The sequence below is a fragment of the Lepidochelys kempii genome, chromosome 11 (genome assembly GCF_965140265.1).
Source record: "Lepidochelys kempii isolate rLepKem1 chromosome 11, rLepKem1.hap2, whole genome shotgun sequence".
In the NCBI taxonomy this organism is placed as follows: Eukaryota; Metazoa; Chordata; order Testudines; family Cheloniidae; genus Lepidochelys; species Lepidochelys kempii.
This window is the reverse complement of record NC_133266.1, coordinates 42,558,553-42,582,775: the sequence shown is the minus strand read 5'-3', so window position 1 is coordinate 42,582,775 and position 24,223 is coordinate 42,558,553. Positions and strand designations below refer to the sequence as shown.

The window sequence follows — 24,223 nt, the reverse complement described above, 5'->3', positions numbered from 1 at the left end:
CAAACTAACAGGCCTATAATTACTTGGATCACTTTTTTTCCCTTTCTTAAAAATAGGAACTATGTTAGCAATTCTCCAATCATATGGTACAACCCCTGAATTTACAGATTCATTAAAAATTCTTGCTAATGGGCTTGCAATTTCTTGTGCCAATTCTTTTAATATTCTTGGATGAAGATTATCTGGGCCCCCCGATTTAGCCCCATTAAGCTGTTTGAGTTTCGCTTCTACCTCAGATATGGTGATGTCTACCTCCATATCCTCATTCCCATTTATCATGCTACCATTATCCCTAAGATCCTCTTTAGTCTTATTAAAGACTGAGGCAAAGTATTTGTTTAGATATTGGGCCATGCCTAGATTATCCTTGACCTCCACTCCATCCTCAGTTTTTAGCGGTCCCACTTCTTCTTTCTTTGTTTTTTTCCTATTTATATGACTATAGAACCTTTTACTATTGGTTTTAATTCCCTTTGCAAGGTCCAACTCTACTTGACTTTTAGCCTGTCTCACTTTATCCCTACATATTCTGACCTCAATAAGGTAGCTTTCCTTACTGATCCCTCCCTTCTTCCACTCCCTATATGCTTTCTGCTTTTTCTTAATTACCTCTCTAAGATGCTTGCTCATCCAGCTTGGTCTACAACTCCTGCCTATGAATTTTTTCCCCTTTCTTGGGATGCAGGCTTCCGATAGCTTCTGCAGCTTTAATTTAAAATAATCCCAGGCCTCCTCTACCTTTAAACCCATAAATTCTTCAGTCCAATCCACTTCCCTAACTAATTTCCTTAATTTTTGAAAGTCAGCCCTTTTGAAATCAAAAACCCTAGTTGCAGATTTATTTTTGTTAATCCTTCCATTCAGTTTGAACTGAATTAGCTCATGATCACTTGAGCCAAGATTATCCCCTACAACCATTTCCTCTATGAGATCCTCATTACTCGCCAAGACCAGATCTAAAATGGCATCCCCTCTAGTCGGTTCAGCAACTACTTGTTGAAGGAATCCATCAGCTATCGCATCTAGGAAAATCTGAGCCCTATTATTATTACTAGCACTCATCCTCCAGTCTATATCTGGGAAGTTAAAGTCTCCCATGATCACACAGTTTCCATTAGTATTTACTTTATTAAAAACATTAAAAAGGGCTCTATCCATATCCAAATTAGATCTCGGTGGTCTATAGCACACCCCAAGCACTATCCTAGGGGAGGCTCTAATAGTTTTCTTCCCCAATTTAATTATTGCCCAGACAGACTCAGTCATATCCATTTCATCGCTTCTTATTTCTTTACATTCTATCTCATCATTGATATACAGTGCTACTCCACCACCTTTACCTTTATTTCGGTCTTTCCTAAACAGCACATACCCTTCAATACCTGTAGCCCAGTCATGACTACTATTCCACCAGGTCTCTGTTATACCTATAATATCTGGTTTCACTTCCTGCACCAGTAACTCTAGTTCCTCCATTTTGTTACCTAGGCTCCTTGCATTAGTGTACAAACATCTTAATTTTTGCTGTTTGGCCTCACTCACATTCTGTACCCTATTAGGCACGGTTATTTTACTACCAGTATAACCTATTAGACTTGTATCTACACCGCCCTTCCTCCTACCTACAGCTGTATCCACTCTTACTTCATTTTCTTTCCACTCTATGCTAAATTCTGGCGTGGAGATTACCTGGACATCTCCCAACCATCTCCCCCTAATTCCTAGTTTAAAGCTCTCTTAATCAGTTGTGCCAGCCTCCATTCTAGAAGTCTATTTCCTTCCCTACTCAGATGAAGTCCATCCCGAGAGAACTGTCCTCTATCCATGAATGCCTCCCAATGGCCATACATCCCAAAGCCCTCCTTATAGCACCACTGCCTAAGCCATCTATTGATAGTCATAATCTTGTCACACCTTTGTTGCCCTTCTCTAGGAAGAGGCAAAATCCCACTAAAGATCACCTGAGCCTCAATTTCCTTAAGCGTCCTCCCCAGCCTAACATAGTCTCCCTTAATACTTTCCAGTGAGAATCTAGCCGTATCATTTGTTCCCACATGAAGGATAATTAGGGGATTCTTTCCCGCTCCCTTTAGAATCCTTTTTAACCTCAGGTCTACATCCCGTATCTTAGCACCTGGAAGACAGCACACCCTCCTATTTTCTGGATCAGCTCTGGTTACAGGCCTATCTATTCTTCTCAATAAAGAGTCCCCAATCACATAGACCTGCCTTTTCCTAGTGACGGTGCTATTCTCCAGTCTATCCACTGTTCCCTCTGGCTGCAAGTTTTTTCCATTCCCATTCTCCCTTGTAATCCTTTTTAACCCATCCTGTATCCTCCTGGGGCTCATATTTGGTGTAATCTCCATTAACTCTTCCCCTTTTCCTATAGGACTAACCGCTCTTCTCTTCTTCCTTGCCCTGTCACCTTCAGTGACTACCTGCTGAGCCCCTTCTTCATTTTCCAACTCTGCAAACCTATTCTGAAGCTCTATTTCTCCTTCACTAGCCTGTCTTTTCCTCTGCCTAGTTCTTTTAGTCACATGCTTCCACTGACCACTTTCCTCACCCAGTCTCCCCTCAAAATTCCCTAGTCCTGCTTCCATCTGCAAGTCTGAGCTTTTCCCTTCAGATACCTCATGTCTTTGCTCCATAATCTGCTCAAACCCCTTCCTAAACTCTACCAGACTTTCCACCTGCATCTCCAAACTTCTGATCTTTTCCTCCATCAGCTCTATCAGACGGCATTTCATGCAGACAAAACTCTTACCAGGTGCCCCCTCCAGGATCATGTACATACCACAGCTTCCACATCCAGTCATCTTCATTGTGTCATCTGCTACATGGGTCACTCCCACTGCCACCTCTGAATCTGTCATAGCCTTCCCACCTAAATCCTGTTAATCTGGGAAACACAAACCACACCAAAACACCACCACCCACAGCAAAACCAAACCCCACACAAACACCACAAGACAAACTCCGCTTTCAAACTCCCACTCAAACTCCCCTGTTTACAGCTTTGTTTGCTGGCTCCTGTGCTGCTGCAGCTGTCTGTGCTGCTGCCTGACTGGCTGCTACCTTTATAGGACCCCTAGTCAGTGAAGCCCCGCCCCCTAATCAGGGCTCAGCTTCTCTTCCAGCACAAAGCCCCTACAAGCCTCTACACATACAAATACTACCAATACAAAGCCAAACAAACACAAATACCTTCTCCTCCAACAGAACTCCCACTCAAACTCCCCTGTTTACAGCTCTGTTTGCTAGCTCCTGTGCTGCTGCAGCTGTCTGTGCTGCTGCCTGACTGGCTGCTACCTTTATAGGACCCCTAGTCAGTGAAGCCCCGCCCCCTAATCAGGGCTCAGGTTCTCTTCCAGCACAAAGCCCCTACAAGCCTCTACACATACAAATACTACCAATACAAAGCCAAACAAACACAAATACCTTCTCCTCCAACAGAACTCCCACTCAAACTCCCCTGTTTACAGCTCTGTTTGCTAGCTCCTGTGCTGCTGCAGCTGTCTGTGCTGCTGCCTGACTGGCTGCTACCTTTATAGGACCCCTAGTCAGTGAAGCCCCGCCCCCTAATCAGGGCTCAGCTTCTCTTCCAGCACAAAGCCCCTACAAGCCTCTACACATACAAATACTACCAATACAAAGCCAAACAAACACAAATACCTTCTCCAACAGAACTCCCACTCAAACTCCCCTGTTTACAGCTCTGTTTGCTAGCTCCTGTGCTGCTGCAGCTGTCTGTGCTGCTGCCTGACTGGCTGCTACCTTTATAGGACCCCTAGTCAGTGAAGCCCCGCCCCCTAATCAGGGCTCAGCTTCTCTTCCAGCACAAAGCCCCTACAAGCCTCTACACATACAAATACTACCAATACAAAGCCAAACAAACACAAATACCTTCTCCTCCAACAGAACTCCCACTCAAACTCCCCTGTTTACAGCTCTGTTTGCTAGCTCCTGTGCTGCTGCAGCTGTCTGATTCTAAGTGAAATAAATGGGAGTTTCCATATTATCCAAAATATAAATTTAAAATGAGTACAGAAGTCATTCACACAATAGTCCATGGAAGTGCTGTGATTCTAGTTTTATTATGCAAACATCTTTTAAATCAAAAAATGATGGGATACTATTTTCACCACACTTTGCATGCAACTTACAAATGACGCAGCATATGAATAACAAAAGCAGTAGTCGTCCCTATTGTTGTTCACAATAAAAGAAGAAATACAAAACAGGTCCATGATTCCATCAGGATCCTCTCTGCTAATCCAGGCGCTTAAGGGTTGTTCCTTCAGCCAACAAATGGAGACAGAACTCAGACTTTTCGTTACATCTTCCCCTGTATCTGGACCATGAGGGACTTACTGGCCTACAAAGCTCAGTTGTGTGTCTCCAGCAGATGGAGCAACAGTTCTTCTTCTGGCAGGCCTGAATGAAAGAGAAAAAGAGGCGGGCCTTGGGGGCCTAGGCAACTTTTTGGCCACATACCACATCTCCCTTTCCAGTCTTATCCCTGGGGTTTTGAATGAGAGAATCTTCCTAATTACCAAAACTACAAGTGAATGCCACCTTCCAAAAGTTAACCGTTATTAATGTAAATTCAATATTTTTATCTGATTTTTCTTTATGTATGTAACCATTCAAGCCTCCATTGTAGCCTGCTACTTAGTGTGTATATGAAAGTGGAAAGTGATGAGGTAAGAGGGAACTCCACTCAACAAAAGAGCAAGTCTAATGAAAGGCTTCCCTCTGATAGCAATCTCTGCTCACCCATTTGTGTGTATTGTTGGGTTTTACACCTATTAATTTGTACCAGGGCATAGCAAAGTGTGCCCCCGTCAAAGTGGGAACGAGCCTTCATCCATATTGTAATGTTTATTTATAGAGTGTATTATTAAAAATCTAAGAAAATTGGCCCATGTATCTGATGTGTCTATTTTTAATCATTTAAATATTTTTCAGATCTAACGACTCTCTCCAAAATAGGTGGAAGCAAAACCCACATTATGAAATAACTGACAGCTAAGTTGTTTAATAAGCAATTTTAAGAAAAACTAGCACAGAAATATTCCAAACTGGCCAAAATATTATTTTTACACACACACAGTAAAAATATCAAATGTGTTTTGAATTAAATTGCCAGAAAGTTTTGAAGAGTTATGTGCCCGCTTTAATTGAAAAATTATTTAAAATAAATGAGTTGGTAACCTTAGCAATAGTGGTTTTAGGTAGAATGGGCTGCAAGTCTCTATAATTAAAGGGAAAAGTTGGATCTTAAATTTGTTTTTAAATAATGTTAAAGAAGAGTCCTTATTTTAGCTAGGTGGTTGTTTGCTTTAGTGTTAACTTTAGGATAAATAACCACAGTAATTAAAACTTGGGCATTGTTGGTATTTTCATATTTTTATTTTGAAAATAGTAATAACATGTACTTACTAAATGGTATTTTGGGGAAAAAAATGTTGAATTTCATTTCAGATCAGACACCAACACCAACTAGATTCTTGAAGAACTGTGAAGAAGTGGGTTTATTCAATGAACTAGCAAGTCCTTTTGAAAATGAATTCAAAAAGGCTTCAGAAGATGACATTAAAAAAGTATGTTGGCAATATTGGGCTTAGAAGTTACTGTATACATTTTCTTTTTTTTGGTCTGGAAGTATATAGTGTACTGAGAGATTTGTTTGTTTTAATAAAGCAGAGGAACCATGTCATACTGGAATGTACGCTTTAAAAAAATTAATGTTCTCATTATTTTGTTTTTCAACTTTGAAATGCATCAGTCATCAACACAGAAGTGTACGTATAAGTTGTGTGGTGAGAATACAAATTTAGGCCCCAATCCTGCAAAGACTAACACACCTGCTTCATTTTACACAATGTGACTTTAATTGGCTTTACTGCTGTCTTTTAATTATTTAAAGGCCTGATCCACAGTTTATTAAAGTGAATGGGCACCTTTCCATTGACTCCAGTAGGCTTTTGATGAGGCCCTAGATGAGTAAATGGTTCTGAAAAGAATCCAGTTCTTACAAGAGGAAAAAATATATACATAAAATCAGGTGGAAGGAATAACTCTTATACTTTAATTGTTTTGCAGGTATACAGATTAGACAACACTTTAACAAAGTACACATTTTAACAACTGAATATTAGTAATGAGTTAAACAGTGGTAATCAAATTCAGCGACTAAAAGTGAAGTATGGTTTGAGAACCGATTTTACTACTTTAACTTCAGTAAAAGTGACGTTTAAATCCCTTTGACAGACAGATCCCATTTGAAAGACAAATGTTGATAACAACCAAAACCACCACGCTTGTTCTTATTGTACAAATTGAATTTTTGTGTAAACTTGAATTGAATCCTTTCCTAATTAACTTTATTTAAATACATTTAGATGTGATGTCTTTCATTTTAATTCCTTCCCATTTATAAATGCTTAGGGCCCAAACCTGCAAACACTTACCAATGTGAAAAAGTTTACTCATATAAATATAGTTATTCACATGTACAAAGGTATGCAGGATCACATCTTTGGTTTTCTTTGCCTCTGTGTGGAGGTAGCAGAGGCACTGGGAATATAATAGTACCTTACGATCCCTAACAAAATCTGTCACCTGCCATTTTCTGTGTGCCCAACACAGCTCCAAATTATGACTCTCACTAATATGTTCCCACTGTCTCGCACCATGATATGTAGCACTGTTGAGCCTGTGAGTACTTGCAGGAGGTTTCCAGAGTGCTCGCTGCCATCTCAGGAGGCTACAGGGATCAAAGAATTTTTTAAACTTCTTTGCAGTTTCTTCAACACTGTTCTTCATCCTCCCAGCTGACCTTCATGTCTTAGGGAGGGATATTGTACTGTGATCTCCCTGAGTGACTCCTAAGGGCAGTGATCAAAGGAGAATGGGGTTAATAGGAAGTATCGTGTGGGAGGAGTTATCTAACTGCATTTTCTGGTTTTCAGAGGTTTTAGTTTCTGGCTTTTAACTTCCAAGTTCTGGAAGAGTATAGGGAGAAGGGGCACTCCTAAACAATTTCTCTCTCTTTAATAAAGTTTGGTTGTCTCTTAAAAGAACCAGATAGAAGAGTATAATGAAAGGTAAAAATCTTTCTGGAGAGAATTATTTTGCTCTACGGTATTTTGGCAGATGGGCTAGTTTGCAATATGTGAGTCACTGACTAAATACTCTGGACTTTCTCTTTCTTTAACCAGTATCAGTGATACTGGTTAAAATATATATTTTTAAAGGGATTCCAGATGTAGTCCTCATGCCCTTAAAAGTTTTTCTGTCAGATTTTAACAATGTGAAGCCATTTAAGCAATTAAATATATTTTTCCCATTCTCTTTTTAAACAATTGTCTTTTTCAATAATTATTCAATATCTTTGTTTGATAACATTTTTTTCCCTTAGCTTTCGGAACTTACATAAGGTTTTGATGCCATACTTGTGATTGTAATCATTTGCTTGATAACTATAAGATTTAATAAGCATCGCATTGTGACTTCATGATCTGAGTTCAAAATAAAGTAGAAGTTAGGTTGTAATGGAGAGCAGTTATTCAGAACAAATCTGCAGTCACGCTAAAGAAAACAGAAAATTACTGGGAAAGAAAAATGAGTCTTGTGTGGTTTTTTTACGTTTTTTTAAAAAAGTTTTGCCTGAGGTTGAGATTTCCAACTTAGACTTGCATATATTTTGAGATTTAAAGTGTTTTCAAACTTTAAACTTTATTCTTAGCAATGTAATTTAAAATTTTAGCATGTTATGTGGTAAAGTGGTATTTGTGATTTTGAGAGTTCTTCATTACAAGCTGCTTATGTTTGAATTGAAAATGTAATCAGTTACAGACAAGGAGCCCAATACAGTGTGACCTACATGGTCAGATAAATGGTCACATAATTGTCCTCATTCTCAAGTTGTTAGAGTCAGTATGGCCAGCTGTAGCATTCAGAGTACTAGAAGAGAGCAGGTCATGCAGAAGCCCAAGGGACTGAAGATAATACAAGGCAGGGACAGGGGGAGTGGCTTTCTGGAGAATATGGCTATCTTGTGAAGCCGAATACCGTAGGGTCCATTCCCAGCTGTTAACTTCCTAAGGTTTTCAGGAAAGGAACACTTTTCTCCTACAGAACTTACAGGGATTGGCCTGTACTTTGGCTGGCCTGAGGACTTGAAAGGAGAGGAACCAGACATCTGCCCAAGGGACTGAAGGTCATGTAGAAGTGGGAATGATGGGGTAGCTTAATGAGCTGGCTCTGCTTTAGATGGCCTGTGCTCCTTGAGAACAGATCCGCTACTCCATAGGGTTGATACCTTCCCCAGCAGCTTATTTTGTTTTTACATATTTTAATTTGAGTGACTAACAGGTTTATTTGTATGTTTACTCTTCTAGATGCCTCTAGATCTGTCTCCTCTTGCAACACCAATCATAAGAAATAAAACTGAAGAGCCTTCAGTTGTGGAGACAACTCATCAGGATAGTCCTTTACCTCATCCAGAGTCCACTACCAGTGATGAAAAGGTCAGGAACTTATTTTTCTGGATTCAAAACATTTTTATAAAGAACATTCACAGCAGTGTATTTAGTTTTGTATATATTTACTGGAACTACTTTGGTGACCTAATTGTTTATTGTACAGTGATGGTAGTCATATTGTAAAAGATTCAAAGCCTTCAACCCTTCAGTTAAATTTTGCTTAAAATAAGCATCCCTTATTCTTCCCACTTGTCCTCCAACAAATTTAGGAGAGAGCAGATTTTTCCTGGTATTTCTTCTTCTTCTTGTCTTAGTCTCATTTACATGGGTTCGGCTCTTTGAATCCTTCTCTATTCCAGCCTGTCTTGAAGCAGTTCCTCGGAAACGCCACAGCTAATTATATTCTTTAGTATAACATCCATCCGTCTAGTTTCAGGTCTTCAAGCCCATCTCTTATCTTCCACTTTTCGGTTTAACATCCTGTTTCCTATATATTCCTCCAATGTCGGGCATATGAAAATAAACCATCTAAGTCTGGATTCCCTCAGCTTTCCTATAATTGGTACCACCTTCACACTTCCTCAAATTGTACATTCCAAACATGGTCCATCCTTATAACTCCAAGCATCCATCTTAACAGTAATTTCCACTGTATTCAAGAACTGCTCCTGGCTCTTCCTCGGTGTCCAGCACTCAGAACCATACAAAAGTGCTGGCCCAGTTACCATCTTGTAGATCTTGCTTTTCAGTTGAATAGGCATTCTCTTATCGCAAATCACTTCACTCACTTTTCTTCATTTAGTCCGTGAGTTTCCTGTTCTGTTTATAAGAAAAACAACTTTTTTTAAAAAGGGTACCTTTATACATCATAAATCGGGCTGCAGATTTGTCACAGCTTTTTTATCAAAAAATCATGGCGTGATATTGGTAAATTTAGTAAAAGTCACAGGTTTAGGGACTGCTCTGTGATTTTTGTTGATAAATGCCTTGACAAATGAGGGGGCACTGACCACCTGCACCAGCACCGTCCCAGCACCACAACCCTAATCCTGGCTAGATAATGTGATTGTGGCTGTACAAATGACCACATAGTTTACTTTTGTTTGTTTGTTTTTTGCCAGGTTACCATATAAATTCACAAAATGTCCGTTTTCCTGCTATCAGCCTAACATTTTGTCTGCCTTCTTAGGTTCTGCTTGCTTTTCAGTCCCCTCCTTTCCCAAAGGGGAAACAAATGTGTTTCTTTACTGGCTATTATACTTCTGGTATTAAAAGGACAGAGTGGGAGGCAGGGAGAAGGGATATCTTTCATGATTCAGTGCATCAAGGATGAGAGTGTGACCTGAGCCACCAGACCTTTTCTTGCAGCTGAATGGGCAAAGCAGCTGAAGCAGTTGCATTATCTTATTATCAAAGAAGACTTACAGGAGGAATTTGCTGCCATCTGGTGCTTGTCAGCTGCTCAGGATCACAGCTCTACTCTTGCAGTACTTATGAGCTCTTTAAGGCAACCACATTCTCCTTCTGCACAGCTCCTAAACTTAACCTGAGCAAGGTTACCCTTTAGGAGATCTACACTGCAGATTTCTTCCGCTGCAGTCCTCCTCTGGTTTCCCACAATGAAATGCTTCACGCCCATGTTCAAAATCTAGGAGGACTGATGGAGCCATGCAACAAATGCAGGTTGTGTTTGGCTGTTTGGTGAGGAGCAAGCTTCAAAGCTGAAGGTCTCTTTATTGAAAAAGCCATGCTGCCAATCCATTCCTATTTAAACTAGAAATGCTTCCAGTTTGACCACTTCTGAATTCAAAAGGCACCATGGAAAGAGAAGCAGTCTTTAGGGCAGCTAGGTCCCTAACTATTCAGGGCATTATCAGTCCAAATCTACAACATAAGCTTCATTCAGAAATCAAATGGAAGCCAGTGCAGCCTATAGGGCACAGGTGTAATATGTTCGCTAAGTGAAATACCATTTAATAAGTGGGGCGCTGAAATCTGTACTAACCGAAGGGTTTTTTTTCATAGTTTTAAAATGTTGTCCTGAGTACAGCAGCAATCAAATCTAGCAAAGGCATAGGTAATTGGAAAGGCCTGCATCCAAAGGAAAGATAAAAACCAAGTCCAGATAAAGTGCTCTGCTGCTGCTACCTGTACGTACCTCCAAGAGCAATAGAGGATCTAATAAAGAACAAACAGTGGGTATGCTTCCTCGATCGGTGGAGATAATAATCTCTTCCTCCAACCTACAAATATCACTTTTATCTGATCTTGATTTGAGTTGCCACTAATTGGTTCTCATCTTAGCCTATCCTGGTTTGGATAACTGCTCAGCTCCCTGTCCAGAGAATGCATTTATTATGTGTTTTCATTTTATGGAGTATTTATATTCTATTTCAGTACAATTAATGGTTATTGAATTTAGTAATAACAAACATTACCATATAATTTCCAGTTTGCTGCATAATGCAGTGCTGTCTCATTAATTTGTTGGGGGGTAGTTGCCATGTACAGTAGGTAAAGTTTATAGCACAGTATACAGGATCCCATGTTGTTAAAGGGAATTCCTTGTTTCATTACCTTCTGTGAAGTGCTTTGGGGTCTTCAGATGGAAGGTATGTGTAGATGTGCTAAATGCTTGTTTAATATTTTCATTGAATCCTAATTGATTGCCAGTCTCAGGATTATGACAATCACATCCTCAGTCAGTTCTGTTACTTGCCTGGTTTACAAGCACAGTGATCTATCTTCTGTGCTCAAATCATTCTTTAAGATTCAGTCAAGATGTAGGTGAGGGTATTTCTAAGCATCTTGAAAGACTGTGAAAGAACTGTAGAATCCTGTGAGTATTTTTCACTAGATAGATTCCTAGTTAAATAAGAGAAATTAGTTTTTAAAAGGAGTAACAAATGTACATAGTGTTTTTTTTTGGTTCTTACTGATTCCAGTGGCCCTTTTGTTTCAGCTGTTATATAAACCTAAAATAAATATTCACTTTATTTTTCTCTTTGCCTTATGTCAGGGCATACTGAAAAGGTCTGTTTACCAAGAACTGATGCAACTGGTAGCATAATATTGATTGTTAGTTCCTTTCCCCTGTATCTATTGGACTTATTAATATAAACCCTGACAGCATATTGGAGCAATATGTCTCATACCTCAGCAAACTGGTCTCGAATTTGTCCTAAAGTTGTGATGAACAGATGCTTTTCTTGTTTTTGTTTGTCACAGCCTTAATTATTGAGCCTATATTTTTGCTGAACTTACTCAGTTTTTTAAAACAGCAGAATTCATTTCACTCCAGCAGTCTGTAAGTTTTGTAAATGTTACAAAGATTGCTGATTTTTCTCTGTAATCTATGTTCACTGCACAAGCTTTATTGATGGTCTGTAATTTCAATGGTTAATTTTCATTTTTCCCATAGGAAGTGTCACTTCAGCAGACTGCACAGCCTACATCAACAATAGTTCGTCCAGCATCACTGCAGGTTCCTAATGTATTGCTAACAAGTTCTGACTCAAGTGTTATTATTCAGCAGGCAATACCTTCACCAACTTCTAGCACTGTCATTACCCAGGCTCCATCCTCCAACAGGCCAATAGTGTAAGTTATATGTGATAGTAAAATATTTTTTTACAGATTTCTAAAAAGATTTTGTCTAGTTTACAAGGTACTTTTGATCACTTTTTCTGCAATTTAATAAATAATGCGGCCTCCAGCTCCATATTCTCCAACAGTACAGTGAGTTTACATTATAACTCTGACACAGTTATGTCAAACAGAATTACTGTTAAATGTACAGAATGTGGATATTATTGATACCTTGTTAAAATGGCAAATAGTTTAAGCTGTGTTAAGTTTGGACAGGGTTAAACCAAATTAATAATGTATCAAGCTTTGTAATAAGAAATGTCAATACCTTTCAATTCTGTTGTGTATTTGTGTCCTTTTTAAAATATTTCCTCCTCTTTGTTTTTCTTAGACCAGTACCAGGTCCTTTTCCTCTGCTGTTACATCTTCCTAATGGACAAACTATGCCTGTTGCTATTCCTGCCTCAATCACAAATTCTAATGTTCATGTCCCTGCTGCAGTTCCAGTAAGTTTACACATGACCTATTATACATTCTTAATTTTAAAATAATGCAGACTTGCATAAATGCTGCTTTTCTTTTTTTAATTTCAAACACTAACATTTAAAAAAAAAGATTTTTGGACTTGATTTACATATTTTTGGCAACTCTTGTAATTTGTGCTCTGAATACTTGTGAGAGTAGTATATCTTTATCATTCCAAATATTACTTAAATGGTTAGAAATACTTTAATTACTCTGGAAGGGTAAAAAGCTACTGATATATCTTAAGCCTTAGAACTTAGATTTACAGATTTTGGTAGCTGTTTTGGTTCTAGTGGGCAATGCGGTCATATAATATGTATTATGTTGGCATACTCAAAGATTGTTTTTCATTTTTATGACTTTCCTGGTCAGCTTGTTAGACCTGTCACCATGGTGCCTAGTATCCCAGGAATCCCAGGGCCCTCCTCCCCACAGCCAGTACAGTCAGAGGCAAAATTGGTAAGTTAGAATTCCATTGATTGTCAAGAAGGTTAATCAGAAAAAATGTTCTTAATAATTAGGTCTTTACTACAGATGTAGTTGTTATTGTGCGGTATAAATTTTATTTTCTACAGAAGACAAGCTCTGTGCTGGAATCTCAATGCTGGAAAATGAGAGTTATCAATTTGTTTTGGTTTTATGGTAATTTCAGATTCTTATATGATTGTTAGCACCGGGACTAAAACACATTTATGAATTTAGCAGCACCAGTGAAATGTACTTTGAAGAAGACCAATTTTTTAACTGTAAACTCAGTCTTGCTCCTCATAGTGAAGAGTAGACGTATATGTGGCTTTCGGAGAGGGAGGAGACACAAGCTTAATATCACTTCAGCAGTGAACCTTGCCTGCCAATAGAAGCAAAATGGAAGAATTACAGAGGTAAGCCCATACCAAAATGGTGTGAAGCTTCTTAGCAGAAAAGACTATAGAAATAAAAACTAGGCTTTTCATAACTACACACCACCTAATATTCCCAGCTGCTTATGGTCTCTTCTTCCAGGCATGTAACCTGATAGGTTTTAGGGTATGATGTACATAAAAAGTTGGTTTGTTAAGATGACCTGGAACAGGTGGAAGATAACCAAAAAGGGTAAAGAAAAAAATCAGTTATATAAATGTACATTAATAGGATCATAATTATAGTGTAAACTTTAATTAATCACTTCCAATAAAAATGTGTATATTCTCCAATTTGTTAGCTAGTTGCTTCAATGCTTTTTTATCTAACTTTTCTTCATTCCATCTGTTCTTGTAAAATGGAATGGGAACTATATGAAAGAAAAATTAAATAAATGTCCCCCATGTGCATCGGTAGGAGAGCTCCACAAACTGAATCTGTCTTGTAGATTACATGCATTTTACTTAGGATAGTGTTGCATTATTCCTGACACTCATTTATTTGTATATAAAAAATTAAGAGGAGAATCAGGAGCAGTAAGTAGATAAAAATATTATTTTTAAATGCAAAGCAGTAGGGGCAATAGCACCCTGCTAGGGCACTTTTATGGCGACAGCAGGAGCAGGCAGCCCAGTTGCCACCGCTGCAGGAGCCACTTTGAGACTGTTTATAGAGCTGGCAGGAGGGGATAGAGAGGACCGCATAGAGATGAATCCCTAAAAATTCTTTATTAATGTGGGGAGAAGGCTGGGAAGGCCCTCAGGCAGTGAACTTTCTTTTTGGTCTCCACTCCAACCCTAGTCTATTCAGTAGTGAGGAAGGGTGCAGGGGTATGCCCAGAGATGGGCCAAGGACCCTTTTCACATCAAATATCTGTCTGTGTGAGGTGAGGCTGCTGGACACACAGAAACTCTTTTCCCTAAAATGATACAACCACTCTGAGGAGTGCATTGGCCACCAGTGAACTCTGAGTAGAACTGCCTGCTACAGTCAGAGCTATTCTCCTATCTCCGCTCCCTTTGGGTGAGTTGGCCTCCGAAGTGCTGCAAGAGGTGGGAGGACAGTACTAAGGGCTTTTTCTGCTCAGTTCGCTCTCTCATCCTTCAGGGGAATTGAAAAAGGAGTCCTTCATTTTCAGAGTCAGGAAAAAAATAATTGTAACTGCCTTCTGAGAGAATGTATTTATCTTAATTCTGAGAAAAGATGAATATAAGAATTGGGGATCAGATAAGAACAAGAATTCTATTTCCTCACCTGATGTATTCCGCAGGATCAAAAGACTCCTATTCACAGAATTTCACTATGTGGAATCTATTAGAACTTCAAGATTAGAGGTCCAAATAATTTTTGTTTAGTTGGGCAAGAAATTAGATTCTTAAGAGTAAGATTAAATCATGCAGTAATATACTTTATGAAACTTTATATGTGAAAAAATACAAGTGGTAAAAGCTTTTGATTTCACATAGGAAAAAGCAATCACTCATAGAGAAGGCACAAAAATAGCATAAAGAAAAACAGATTGCAAGACTTAAAATTTAACAGTCTTATTAGTTTTCTCATTAGAATGTAGCTAATATGTGCACTTCAGTGTTTGCTTATCTTCTTTAAGTGGAATGATAAAAGCATACTCACCATATTTCTTCTTTTCTTTCTTGATTGTATGAATAAGGAATGAGCAGAATATATCAGAATTGTGTATATTTGTTGTGCTTTATATAGCGTATATTCACAGAAATGATTATTTCTATTAAAGTGTAAAGAACTAAACAAGAAACCTAATATTCACAGAAAAATTTCTCCAGCAAAAAATTACATAGCCCAACAGCTAAGAATGATAGAAAATACAGTATTATCACCAGGCACCCTGGGTTACCAATTTTTTAAATTCCCATTTGATTTTCAGAATTCTGATGTCTTTCTGGTATATTTCTTGCACGTAAAAACATGTTAAACATGAAACTGCTGCAATGTAACCTGCAATACATTCTGAGTTCTGCAAATGTCAAAGTAATTACATTTACTTTTATTACTTGTGATGGTCTCTGTTAAACTAATAGAGGGCTTCGACTATTTAATTATATTTGATTAATATTTCCTTGATAAACTAAGTTGATGAAAATACCTTTTTTGAAAATGCTATGCTCCGGTTGTCAATAAAACTTAATAAGCAGGATTAGCTAGATACTATTAATATCAGTTAAACACTATTTCTAGGCTTATTACATATTTCTCTTAGTATATCACTATGATTACTAGCTAGAAGACAAGGATGCAGAATTTTTGAATTCATTTGGAACTTTCTTATTGACATTGTAAGAGACAGCTTAGTCATGTGTAGACATATTTCATTGTTGTGGATTTTTCTCATATTACACTAGGGAAATGTAACATAAAAACCTACTTTACGTAATTGCTAAGACAACTGGTTGCCCAACTTGCTAAAACAACTGGCTACCTAACGTCAAAACTGTCTGCTGCATACATGACATTCAGTGTGACAATAAATAGGCTGCTGACCTAGGGATGATGTCTTGACAGTTGGTAAGTGACTTGGAGGGCTGTTATCTATTGTTTGCCTTTAGCTGTCATTAGTTAAACTTTTGTCTTCTATAATGCAAAAACTGAAATTTCTAATCTCTAATATAGTATCTTGCACCTTTTTTTGCAAGTTATATATAAAACAATATTCTTGTAAGGCACTCTCAGTTGAGACATTCTGACTATTCCAGAAATTCAGGATGAAGTGATTTTGATGTGGTGGTGGTGGTGTTTGAGACCCTGACATCGTCTTTGACAAGACACATGACAATTTGCCCAAAAGGAGGCAACCATGTTCATAGGTTCCTGGAGGGATGACCTAATTTTTTGCCCTTTGGCAAAAACTAGCACTATCATTCCCACCAAAGAAACATCTTCTGCCATCCTCAGTAAACCAGGGAGCATAATGAACATTGTAACATTTAAGATATAACAGCAAACTATCCTGATGTGAAGGAAAGATTAGTGAGCGGCCAATATGTTTCCATCAGAAGTTCTTTAAAGATATGAAAAACTAAAAGGAATGCTACAAAAAGTGAAAATTTGGACTTGTTGCTAAGGATGAGTACAAAAGAATATCATAAGCACGTAGAGACAAAATGAGGCAAAGGCACAAAATGAGTGGCACCTAGCAAGAGACACAAAAGGCAATAAAAAGAGGTTCTAGAAATACATTGAGAGCAAGAGCAAGATAAAGGAAAGTGTAAATCCACTATTTAGCGAGGGACAGATAATACCATCCAGAAATTCTGAAACATTTAATGCCCATTTTGCAGCAGTTTTACCTAAAAAGATGAATTGTGACCAGATACTCAATACAATTAATATTTACAACAGGTGGGAAGGATCACAAACCAGAATAGGGAAAGAACAGGTTAAAAAATATTTGGGTAAGCTGTATGTTTTCAAGTCTGCAGGGCCTGATAAAATTCACTCTAGCGTATTAAAGAAACTAAGGGCATGTCTATACTTACCAGGGATCAACGCTGCTGTGATCGATGCAGCAGACGTCAATTTAGCGGGTCTAGTGAAGACCCTTTAAATCGACCGCAGAGCACTCTCCAGTCCACTGCGGTACTCCACTGGAACGAGAAGATTAAGGTAAATCGATGGGAGCACATCTCCCGTTGACACAGTGTGGTGTAGAGGTAGCAGTAAGTCGGCCTAAGCTGTGTCAACCCCAGCTACGTTATTCGTGTATCCGGAGAAGCATGACTTAGGTAGACTTGCTGCAGTAGCGTAGACAAGGCCTAACTGAAACAATCTCGGAACCATTAGGGGTCATCTTTGAGAACTCATGGAAGATGGGTGAGGTCCCAGAGGACTAGAGAAGGGCATGCGTAGCACATACCTTTAAAAAAAAGAACAAAGAGGGTCTGGGAAATTTTACACCAGTCAGCCCAATTTTGATACCTGGAAAAATACTGGAACAAATTATTAATCAGTTTGTAAAGCCCTTAGAGGATAATAGGTTGATAAGGAATAGCCAGCATGGATTTGCCAAGAACAAATCATCCTAGACCAACATAATTTCCTTCTTTGTTGGAGTTACTGGCCTAGTGGATGGGGAGAAGCAGTGATATATTGTGATTTTTAGTAAGATTTTTGACATAGTTACATATGACATTCTCATAAGCAAACTAGGGAAATGTGGCCTGGATGAAATTATTATAAGGTGGGTGTACATCCAGTTGAAAGACCATACTCTGAGTAGCTATCAATGGTTCGTTGTCAAACTGGGAAGGTGAATCTAGTGGTGTCTTTTGTACTAATTTAGATGGAATAAATGGGCCCAAAGAGTCAACGATGTTATTATGACAGTATCCAACATTAAAGAGTGTTAAAGAAGGTTTGGGGTCTCGTATACAGAGACCACAGTCTACTTAGTGCAATGGCAAACACACCCTTAAAAAATCTTTTTCACCTTTTATTAAAGAGAGAGAGCACGAAAAGGAAGGAAGAACTGGTAAAGCATTTGAAATGTAAAGTATTTGGGAAGGCTTTTATTTTAGCATCCCTTGTTCTTTTCCCTTTAGCTGGAGAGAGAAATTTTAGAAGGAAAACCCACTTACTTGACAGTCTATTAGATGGAATTAAAGATGGTAATAACTGCCCTTTTGGGGAAAAGAGAAGTTAGTTGAGAAGGGCTAGAGTTGTCATTGCTGTGAAAGTCCAATCCCATTTCTTAAAAGGCAAAACAAAACACACACACAGAAGGGGAAAGAAAAGAACAGCAAAGATAGAAAATGCAGATTCTGTCTCTAGTGTTGACTTTCACTTGCAGCCTCACTGCTGGAAAAAGAAAGGAACAGCAAACTGTTTTATTAGTTGCTCTAAGGCCTGGCAAACTTGTAGCACCTTTGGGCTGTTTAGGGTATTGCTTTTAGCTGCCTCTTTTGGGTTACAGGCTTACAGCAGTGTTGTAGAATATACAGTCTTGGCCAGCTAAGCCAGATTCTCTTTAAACAGAAGGCAAAAGGCGAGAGTTAGAAAGGGAGTGGTGGGTGGTGTGATAAAGTCTCAAATCCCAGGTGGTATTTGAGATTCACTGGAAGTGGTAGAGGTGGCAATGTCATCTGAGTCGCTCTCTTGCCTAGGTATGGTCAGGACATCTTGGAATCAGGTTGACAAAGGTCCAGTGATGTTACAGTAGATCCTGCAGTCCCAGGAGATAGTAAGAATGGCAGTCATAATGGTGAAGCTTGCTCTTTCCCCTTCTCTCATCTTCCAGTCAGCCATTGTCACATTAGCCAGCTTTTTCCCTCCACAAGTCTCTCTTTGAGGACTCCGAAAGAGAGTGATGGGCAGAATACCCAATCTTCTTACTATTTTGTCCACCAATTATAGCTAATTTCTGACACATTTTTGACTAGATGAGCTCTTGAGGTCCCTTCCAGCCCTTCATTTCTGTGGTTAACAGAAATTACATCCATTTGTTACAAGCTCCTTTGACTTTCCTAATATCCTTCATGGGGAGGGATGACGTGGCAAAAGCAGCAGAGTTGGAGTCAACTTTCAATGTGTGTTAGGCACCTAACTCACTCAGGTGCTTCTGAAAATTCCACCCTTACTCTGTTTTCCCGTCTGTACAGTGGGGAAATAGAACCTATGGATCTTGGACGCATAATTTATTGCCATTTGACTCTAGTTTAGCATACTTTTTTAGAGTGAGCCGGAATATAAAACCACTGCATATTTTGATAAATAACTATTTCCTTATGGCTTGTATGTAGCAAAGCTGCAAGCTCAAAATTATAGATAGCACCATTTGTTGTGGTAATCATAAGAGTGAGCTTTACTAAAATAAATGGAAATTTTGTTTTAAACTTCAGTTAAAAATAATGACAGGTTTCAGAGTAACAGCCGTGTTAGTCTGTATTCGCAAAAAGAAAAGGAGTACTTGTGGCACCTTAGAGACTAACCAATTTATTAGAGCATAAGCTTTCGTGAGCTACAGCTCACTTCCTCAGATGCATATCGTGGAAACTGCAGCAGGCTTTATATATACACAGAGAATATGAAACAATACCTCCTCCCTCCCCACTGTCCTGCTGGTAATAGCTTATCTAAAGTGATCATCAGGTGGGCCATTTCCAGCACAAATCCAGGTTTTCTCACCCTCCACCCCCCCACACACAAATTCACTCTCCTGCTGGTGATAGCCCATCCAAAGTGACAACTCTTTACACAATGTGCATGACAATCAAGTTGGGCTATTTCCTGCACAAATCCAGGTTTTCTCACATCCCCCCCACCCCCATACACACACAAACTCACTCTCCTGCTGGTAATAGCTCATCCAAACTGACCACTCTACAAGTTTAAATCCAAGTTAAACCAGAACATCTGGGGGGGGGTAGGAAAAAACAAGAGGAAACAGGCTACCTTGCATAATGACTTAGCCACTCCCAGTCTCTATTTAAGCCTAAATTAATAGTATCCAATTTGCAAATGAATTCCAATTCAGCAGTTTCTCGCTGGGGTCTGGATTTGAAGTTTTTTTGTTTTAAGATAGCGACCTTCATGTCTGTGATTGCGTGACCAGAGAGATTGAAGTGTTCTCCGACTGGTTTATGAATGTTATAATTCTTGACATCTGATTTGTGTCCATTTATTCTTTTACGTGTGTGTATGGGGGTGGGGGGGATGTGAGAAAACCTGGATTTGTGCAGGAAATAGCCCAACTTGATTGTCATGCACATTGTGTAAAGAGTTGTCACTTTGGATGGGCTATCACCAGCAGGAGAGTGAATTTGTGTGGGGGGGTGGAGGGTGAGAAAACCTGGATTTGTGCTGGAAATGGCCCACCTGATGATCACTTTAGATAAGCTGTTACCAGCAGGACAGTGGGGTGGGAGGAGGTATTGTTTCATATTCTCTGTGTATATATAAAGCCTGCTGCAGTTTCCACGATATGCATCTGAGGAAGTGAGCTGTAGCTCACGAAAGCTTATGCTCTAATAAATTGGTTAGTCTCTAAGGTGCCACAAGTACTCCTTTTCTTTTTAGTTAAAAATAATGTGTCCGCAAAGATGCTCTTTGATAATAGATATAAGTCATCGTTAAAATTTCATCTTGGCTTTCCTAGAAGACAAAAATCCCACAGTTGTTGGAGATAGGGTACCTAATCCGTTTCACATACCAAATATAGCCTTCACTCATGTATTCATCTAAAGAATGTCCTTCTGCCCATTTTTTATCTTCTAAGTATGAGCAGCTCCCGAAGTCTCAGTTCAATTTCTAAATCTGCTCTCTAGTGACATTTCTAAATGTTACCAGCCTGAAGTTGCCCAATTTAATGTTTAGGTTTGCCTGTCATTTGGTTGGTTGCGCTCTATTCCGCTTCCACACATGTGTTTGAGTCTCCCTGCAGTGCCTGGATTGCACATCTGTAAATATTTTCTTAGTTACAGCCTTCTTTTGATTTGACTTGAAAGAATGTGTATCTGGTCTTTGAAGATGTATCATTGAGATGTCTGGTGCTAACAGTCTGGAAAAAAGTTTAACCTTATAGGATAGTTTTCTTCTGATGTTTTTCCCCTGTGCAACCAAACTTCATACCAGTATTAATTTGACAAAACAAATGTGCAAGCACAACTGCATATTAACTTTGTAAATATGTAATTTAAATAGTTGGATTTTTGTTTTGTTTTTCATTTAGTGTGATTGTTGTTTTTCTGGAATCCCCAACCTGAGAATGTCAGACTCCTTCAGGGTGGCACAGTCTTGGCTTCTCATGTGAAGGGAGCTGTGAGACTGTTACTGCCATAGCCATGTTCAGTCTCCTTTGCTGCTGTGTTCTCTCCTCTAGTCTGCACTATCACTGCCTATCATCTTACAGGCTGTAAGCAGACTGCAGGGGGAAGTACACTGTGAACACAATTGCCTTGGGTGGGGAGAAAGAGAAAACGCTGGAGCAAGAAAATAACATAAAGAATAAAAATAAACCAAAAAAAATATATAGAGAAGAAAAAAAACAGAGATAAAAAATTCCTGGAGAGACAGAAAATAGGAAAATGGTTATCTAGCTCTGATCATTTTGTTGTGAAGCGCTCTCCATTAAGACTGTGTTAAAAATGTACTGTATAAGGAACAATTGAGTGTGTGCTTAAATCATAGAATATCAGGGTTGGAAGGGACCTCAAAAGGTCATCTAGTCCAACCCCCTGCTCAAAGCAGGACCAGTCCCCAACTAAATCATCCCAGCCAGGGCTTTGTCAAGCCTGACCTTAAAAACTTCTAAGGAAGGAGATTCCACCACCTCCCTAAGTAACGCATTCCAGTGTTTCACCACCCTCCTAGTGAAAAAGTTTTTCCTAATATCCAACCTAAACCTCCTCCACTGCAACTTGAGACTATTACTCCTCGTTCTGTCATCTGCTACCACTGAGAACAGTCTAGATCCATCCTCTTTAGAACCCCTTTTCAGGTAGTTGAAAGCAGCTGTCAAATCCCCCCTCATTCTTCTCTTCTGCAGACTAAACAATCCCAGTTCCCTCAGCCTCTCCTCATAAGTCACGTGTTCCAGTCCCCTAATCATTTTTGTTGCCCTCCGCTGGACTCTTTCCAATTTTTCCACATCCTTCTTGTAGTGTTGGGCCCAAAACTGGACACAGTACTCCAGATGAGGCCTCACCAATGTCAAATACAGGGAAACGATCACGTTCCTCAATCTGCTGGCAACGCCCCTACTTATACATCCCAAAATGCCATTGGCCTTCTTGGCAACAAGGGCATACTGACTCATATTCAGCTTCTCGTCCACTGTCACCCCTAGGTCCTTTTCTGCAGAACTGCTGCCTAGCCATTCGGTCCCGAGTCTGTAGCGGTGCATGGAATTCTTCCGTCCTAAGTGCAGGACTCTGCACTTGTCCTTGTTGAGCCTCATCAGATTTCTTTTGGCCCAATCCTCCAATTTGTCTAGGTCCCTCTGTATCCTATCCCTACCCTCCAGCGTATCTACCTTTTCTCCCAGTTTAGTGTCATCTGCAAACTTGCTGAGGGTGCAATCCACCCCATCCTCCAGATCATTAATGAAGATATTGAACAAAACCAGCTCGAGGACCGACCCTTGAGACACTCCACTTGATACCGGCTGCCAACTAGACATGGAGCCATTGATCACTACCAGTTGAGCCCGACAATCTAGCCAGCTTTCTATCCACCTTATCGTCCATTCATCCAGCCCATACTTCTTTAACTTGCTGGCAAGAATACTGTGGGAGACAGTGTCAAAAGCTTTGCTAAAGTCAAGGAACAACACGTCCACTGCTTTCCCCTCATCCGCAGAGCCAGTTATCTCATCATAGAAGGCAATTAGATTAGTCAGGCATGACTTGCCCTTGGTGAATCCATGCTGACTGTTCCTGATTACTTTCCTCTCCTCCTAAGTGCTTCATAATGGATTCCTTGAGGACCTGCTCCATGATTTTTCCAGGGACTGAGGTGAGGCTGACTGGCCTGTAGTTTCCAGGATCCTCCTTCTTCCCTTTTTTAAAGATGGGGACTACATTAGCCTTTTTCCAGTCATCCGGGACCTCCCCCGATCCCCATGAGTTTTCAAAGATAATGGCCAATGGCTCTGCAATCACTTCCGCCAACTCCTTTAGTACTCTCGGATGCAGCGCATCTGGCCCCATGGACTTGTGCTCATCCAGCTTTTCTAAATAGTCCCGAACCACTTCTTTCTTCACAGAGGGCTGGTCACCTCCTCCCCGTGCTGTGCTGCTCAGTGCAGCAGTCTGGGAGCTGACCTTGTTCATGAAGACAGAGGCAAAAAAAGCATTGAGTACATTAGCTTTTTCTACATCCTCTGTTACTAGGTTGCCTCCCTCATTCAGTAAGGGGCCCACACTGTCCTTGACTTTCTTCTTGTTGTTAACATACCTGAAGAAACCCTTCTTGTTACTCTTAACATCTCTTGCTAGCTGCACCTCCAGGTGTGATTTGGCCTTCCTGATTTCACACCTGCATGCCCGAGCAATATTTTTATATTCTTCCCTGGTCATTTGTCCAATCTTCCACTTCTTGTAAGCTGCTTTTTTGTGTTTAAGATCAGCAAGGGTTTCACTGTGAAGTCAAGCTGGTCGCCTGCCACGTGTAGAAAGAATAGTAAATATCGGGATGGTTTTTCCCTGTAACCTCAATAAGGATTCTTTAAAATACAGCCAGCTCTCCTGGACTCCTTTCCCCCTCATGTTATTCTCCAAGGGGATCCTGCCCATCAGATCCCTGAGGTTGTCAAAGTCTGCTTTTCTGAAGTCCAGGGTCTGTATTCTGCTGCTCTCCTTTCTTCCCTGTGTCAGGATCCTGAACCCGACCATCTCATGGTCACTGCCTCCTAGGTTCCCATCCACTTTTGCTTCCCCTACTAATTCTTCCAGGTTTGTAAGCAGCAGGTCAAGAAGAGCTCTGCCCCTAGTTGGTTCCTCCAGCACTTGCACGAGGAAATTGTCCCCTACACTTTCCAAAAACTTCCTGGATTGTGCACCGCTGTATTGCTCTCCCAGCAGATATCAGAGTGATTGAAGTCTCCCATGAGAACCAGGGCCTGCGATCTAGTAACTTCCGTCAGTTGCTGGAAGAAAGCCTCGTCCACCTCATCCCCCTGATCCGGTGGTCTATAGCAGACTCCCACCACGACATCACCCTTGTTGCTCATGCTTCTAAACTTAAAC

At 39.8% G+C, this 24,223-nt stretch overlaps 1 protein-coding gene across 4 annotated transcripts in view; it reads left to right on the top strand.

Moving 5' to 3' along the window:
* ATF2 (activating transcription factor 2) overlaps nucleotides 1-24,223 on the top strand; it is a 97,128-nt gene that overhangs the window by 29,843 nt on the left and 43,062 nt on the right. For 2 of the 4 annotated variants that reach the window (XR_012154299.1, XM_073305924.1), the window contains exons 6-11: nucleotides 4,975-4,998; nucleotides 5,491-5,609; nucleotides 8,412-8,540; nucleotides 11,917-12,095; nucleotides 12,475-12,589; nucleotides 12,981-13,067. Coding sequence is in view for 3 of the 4 variants with exons in the window: in XM_073305924.1 (XP_073162025.1) it covers nucleotides 4,975-4,998; nucleotides 5,491-5,609; nucleotides 8,412-8,540; nucleotides 11,917-12,095; nucleotides 12,475-12,589; nucleotides 12,981-13,067 (653 nt within the window). In the remaining variant the exon portion in view is untranslated. The remainder of the gene's footprint in view (nucleotides 1-4,974; nucleotides 4,999-5,490; nucleotides 5,610-8,411; nucleotides 8,541-11,916; nucleotides 12,096-12,474; nucleotides 12,590-12,980; nucleotides 13,068-24,223) is intronic. The other 2 variants (XM_073305922.1, XM_073305923.1) reach the window with 2 other exon arrangements.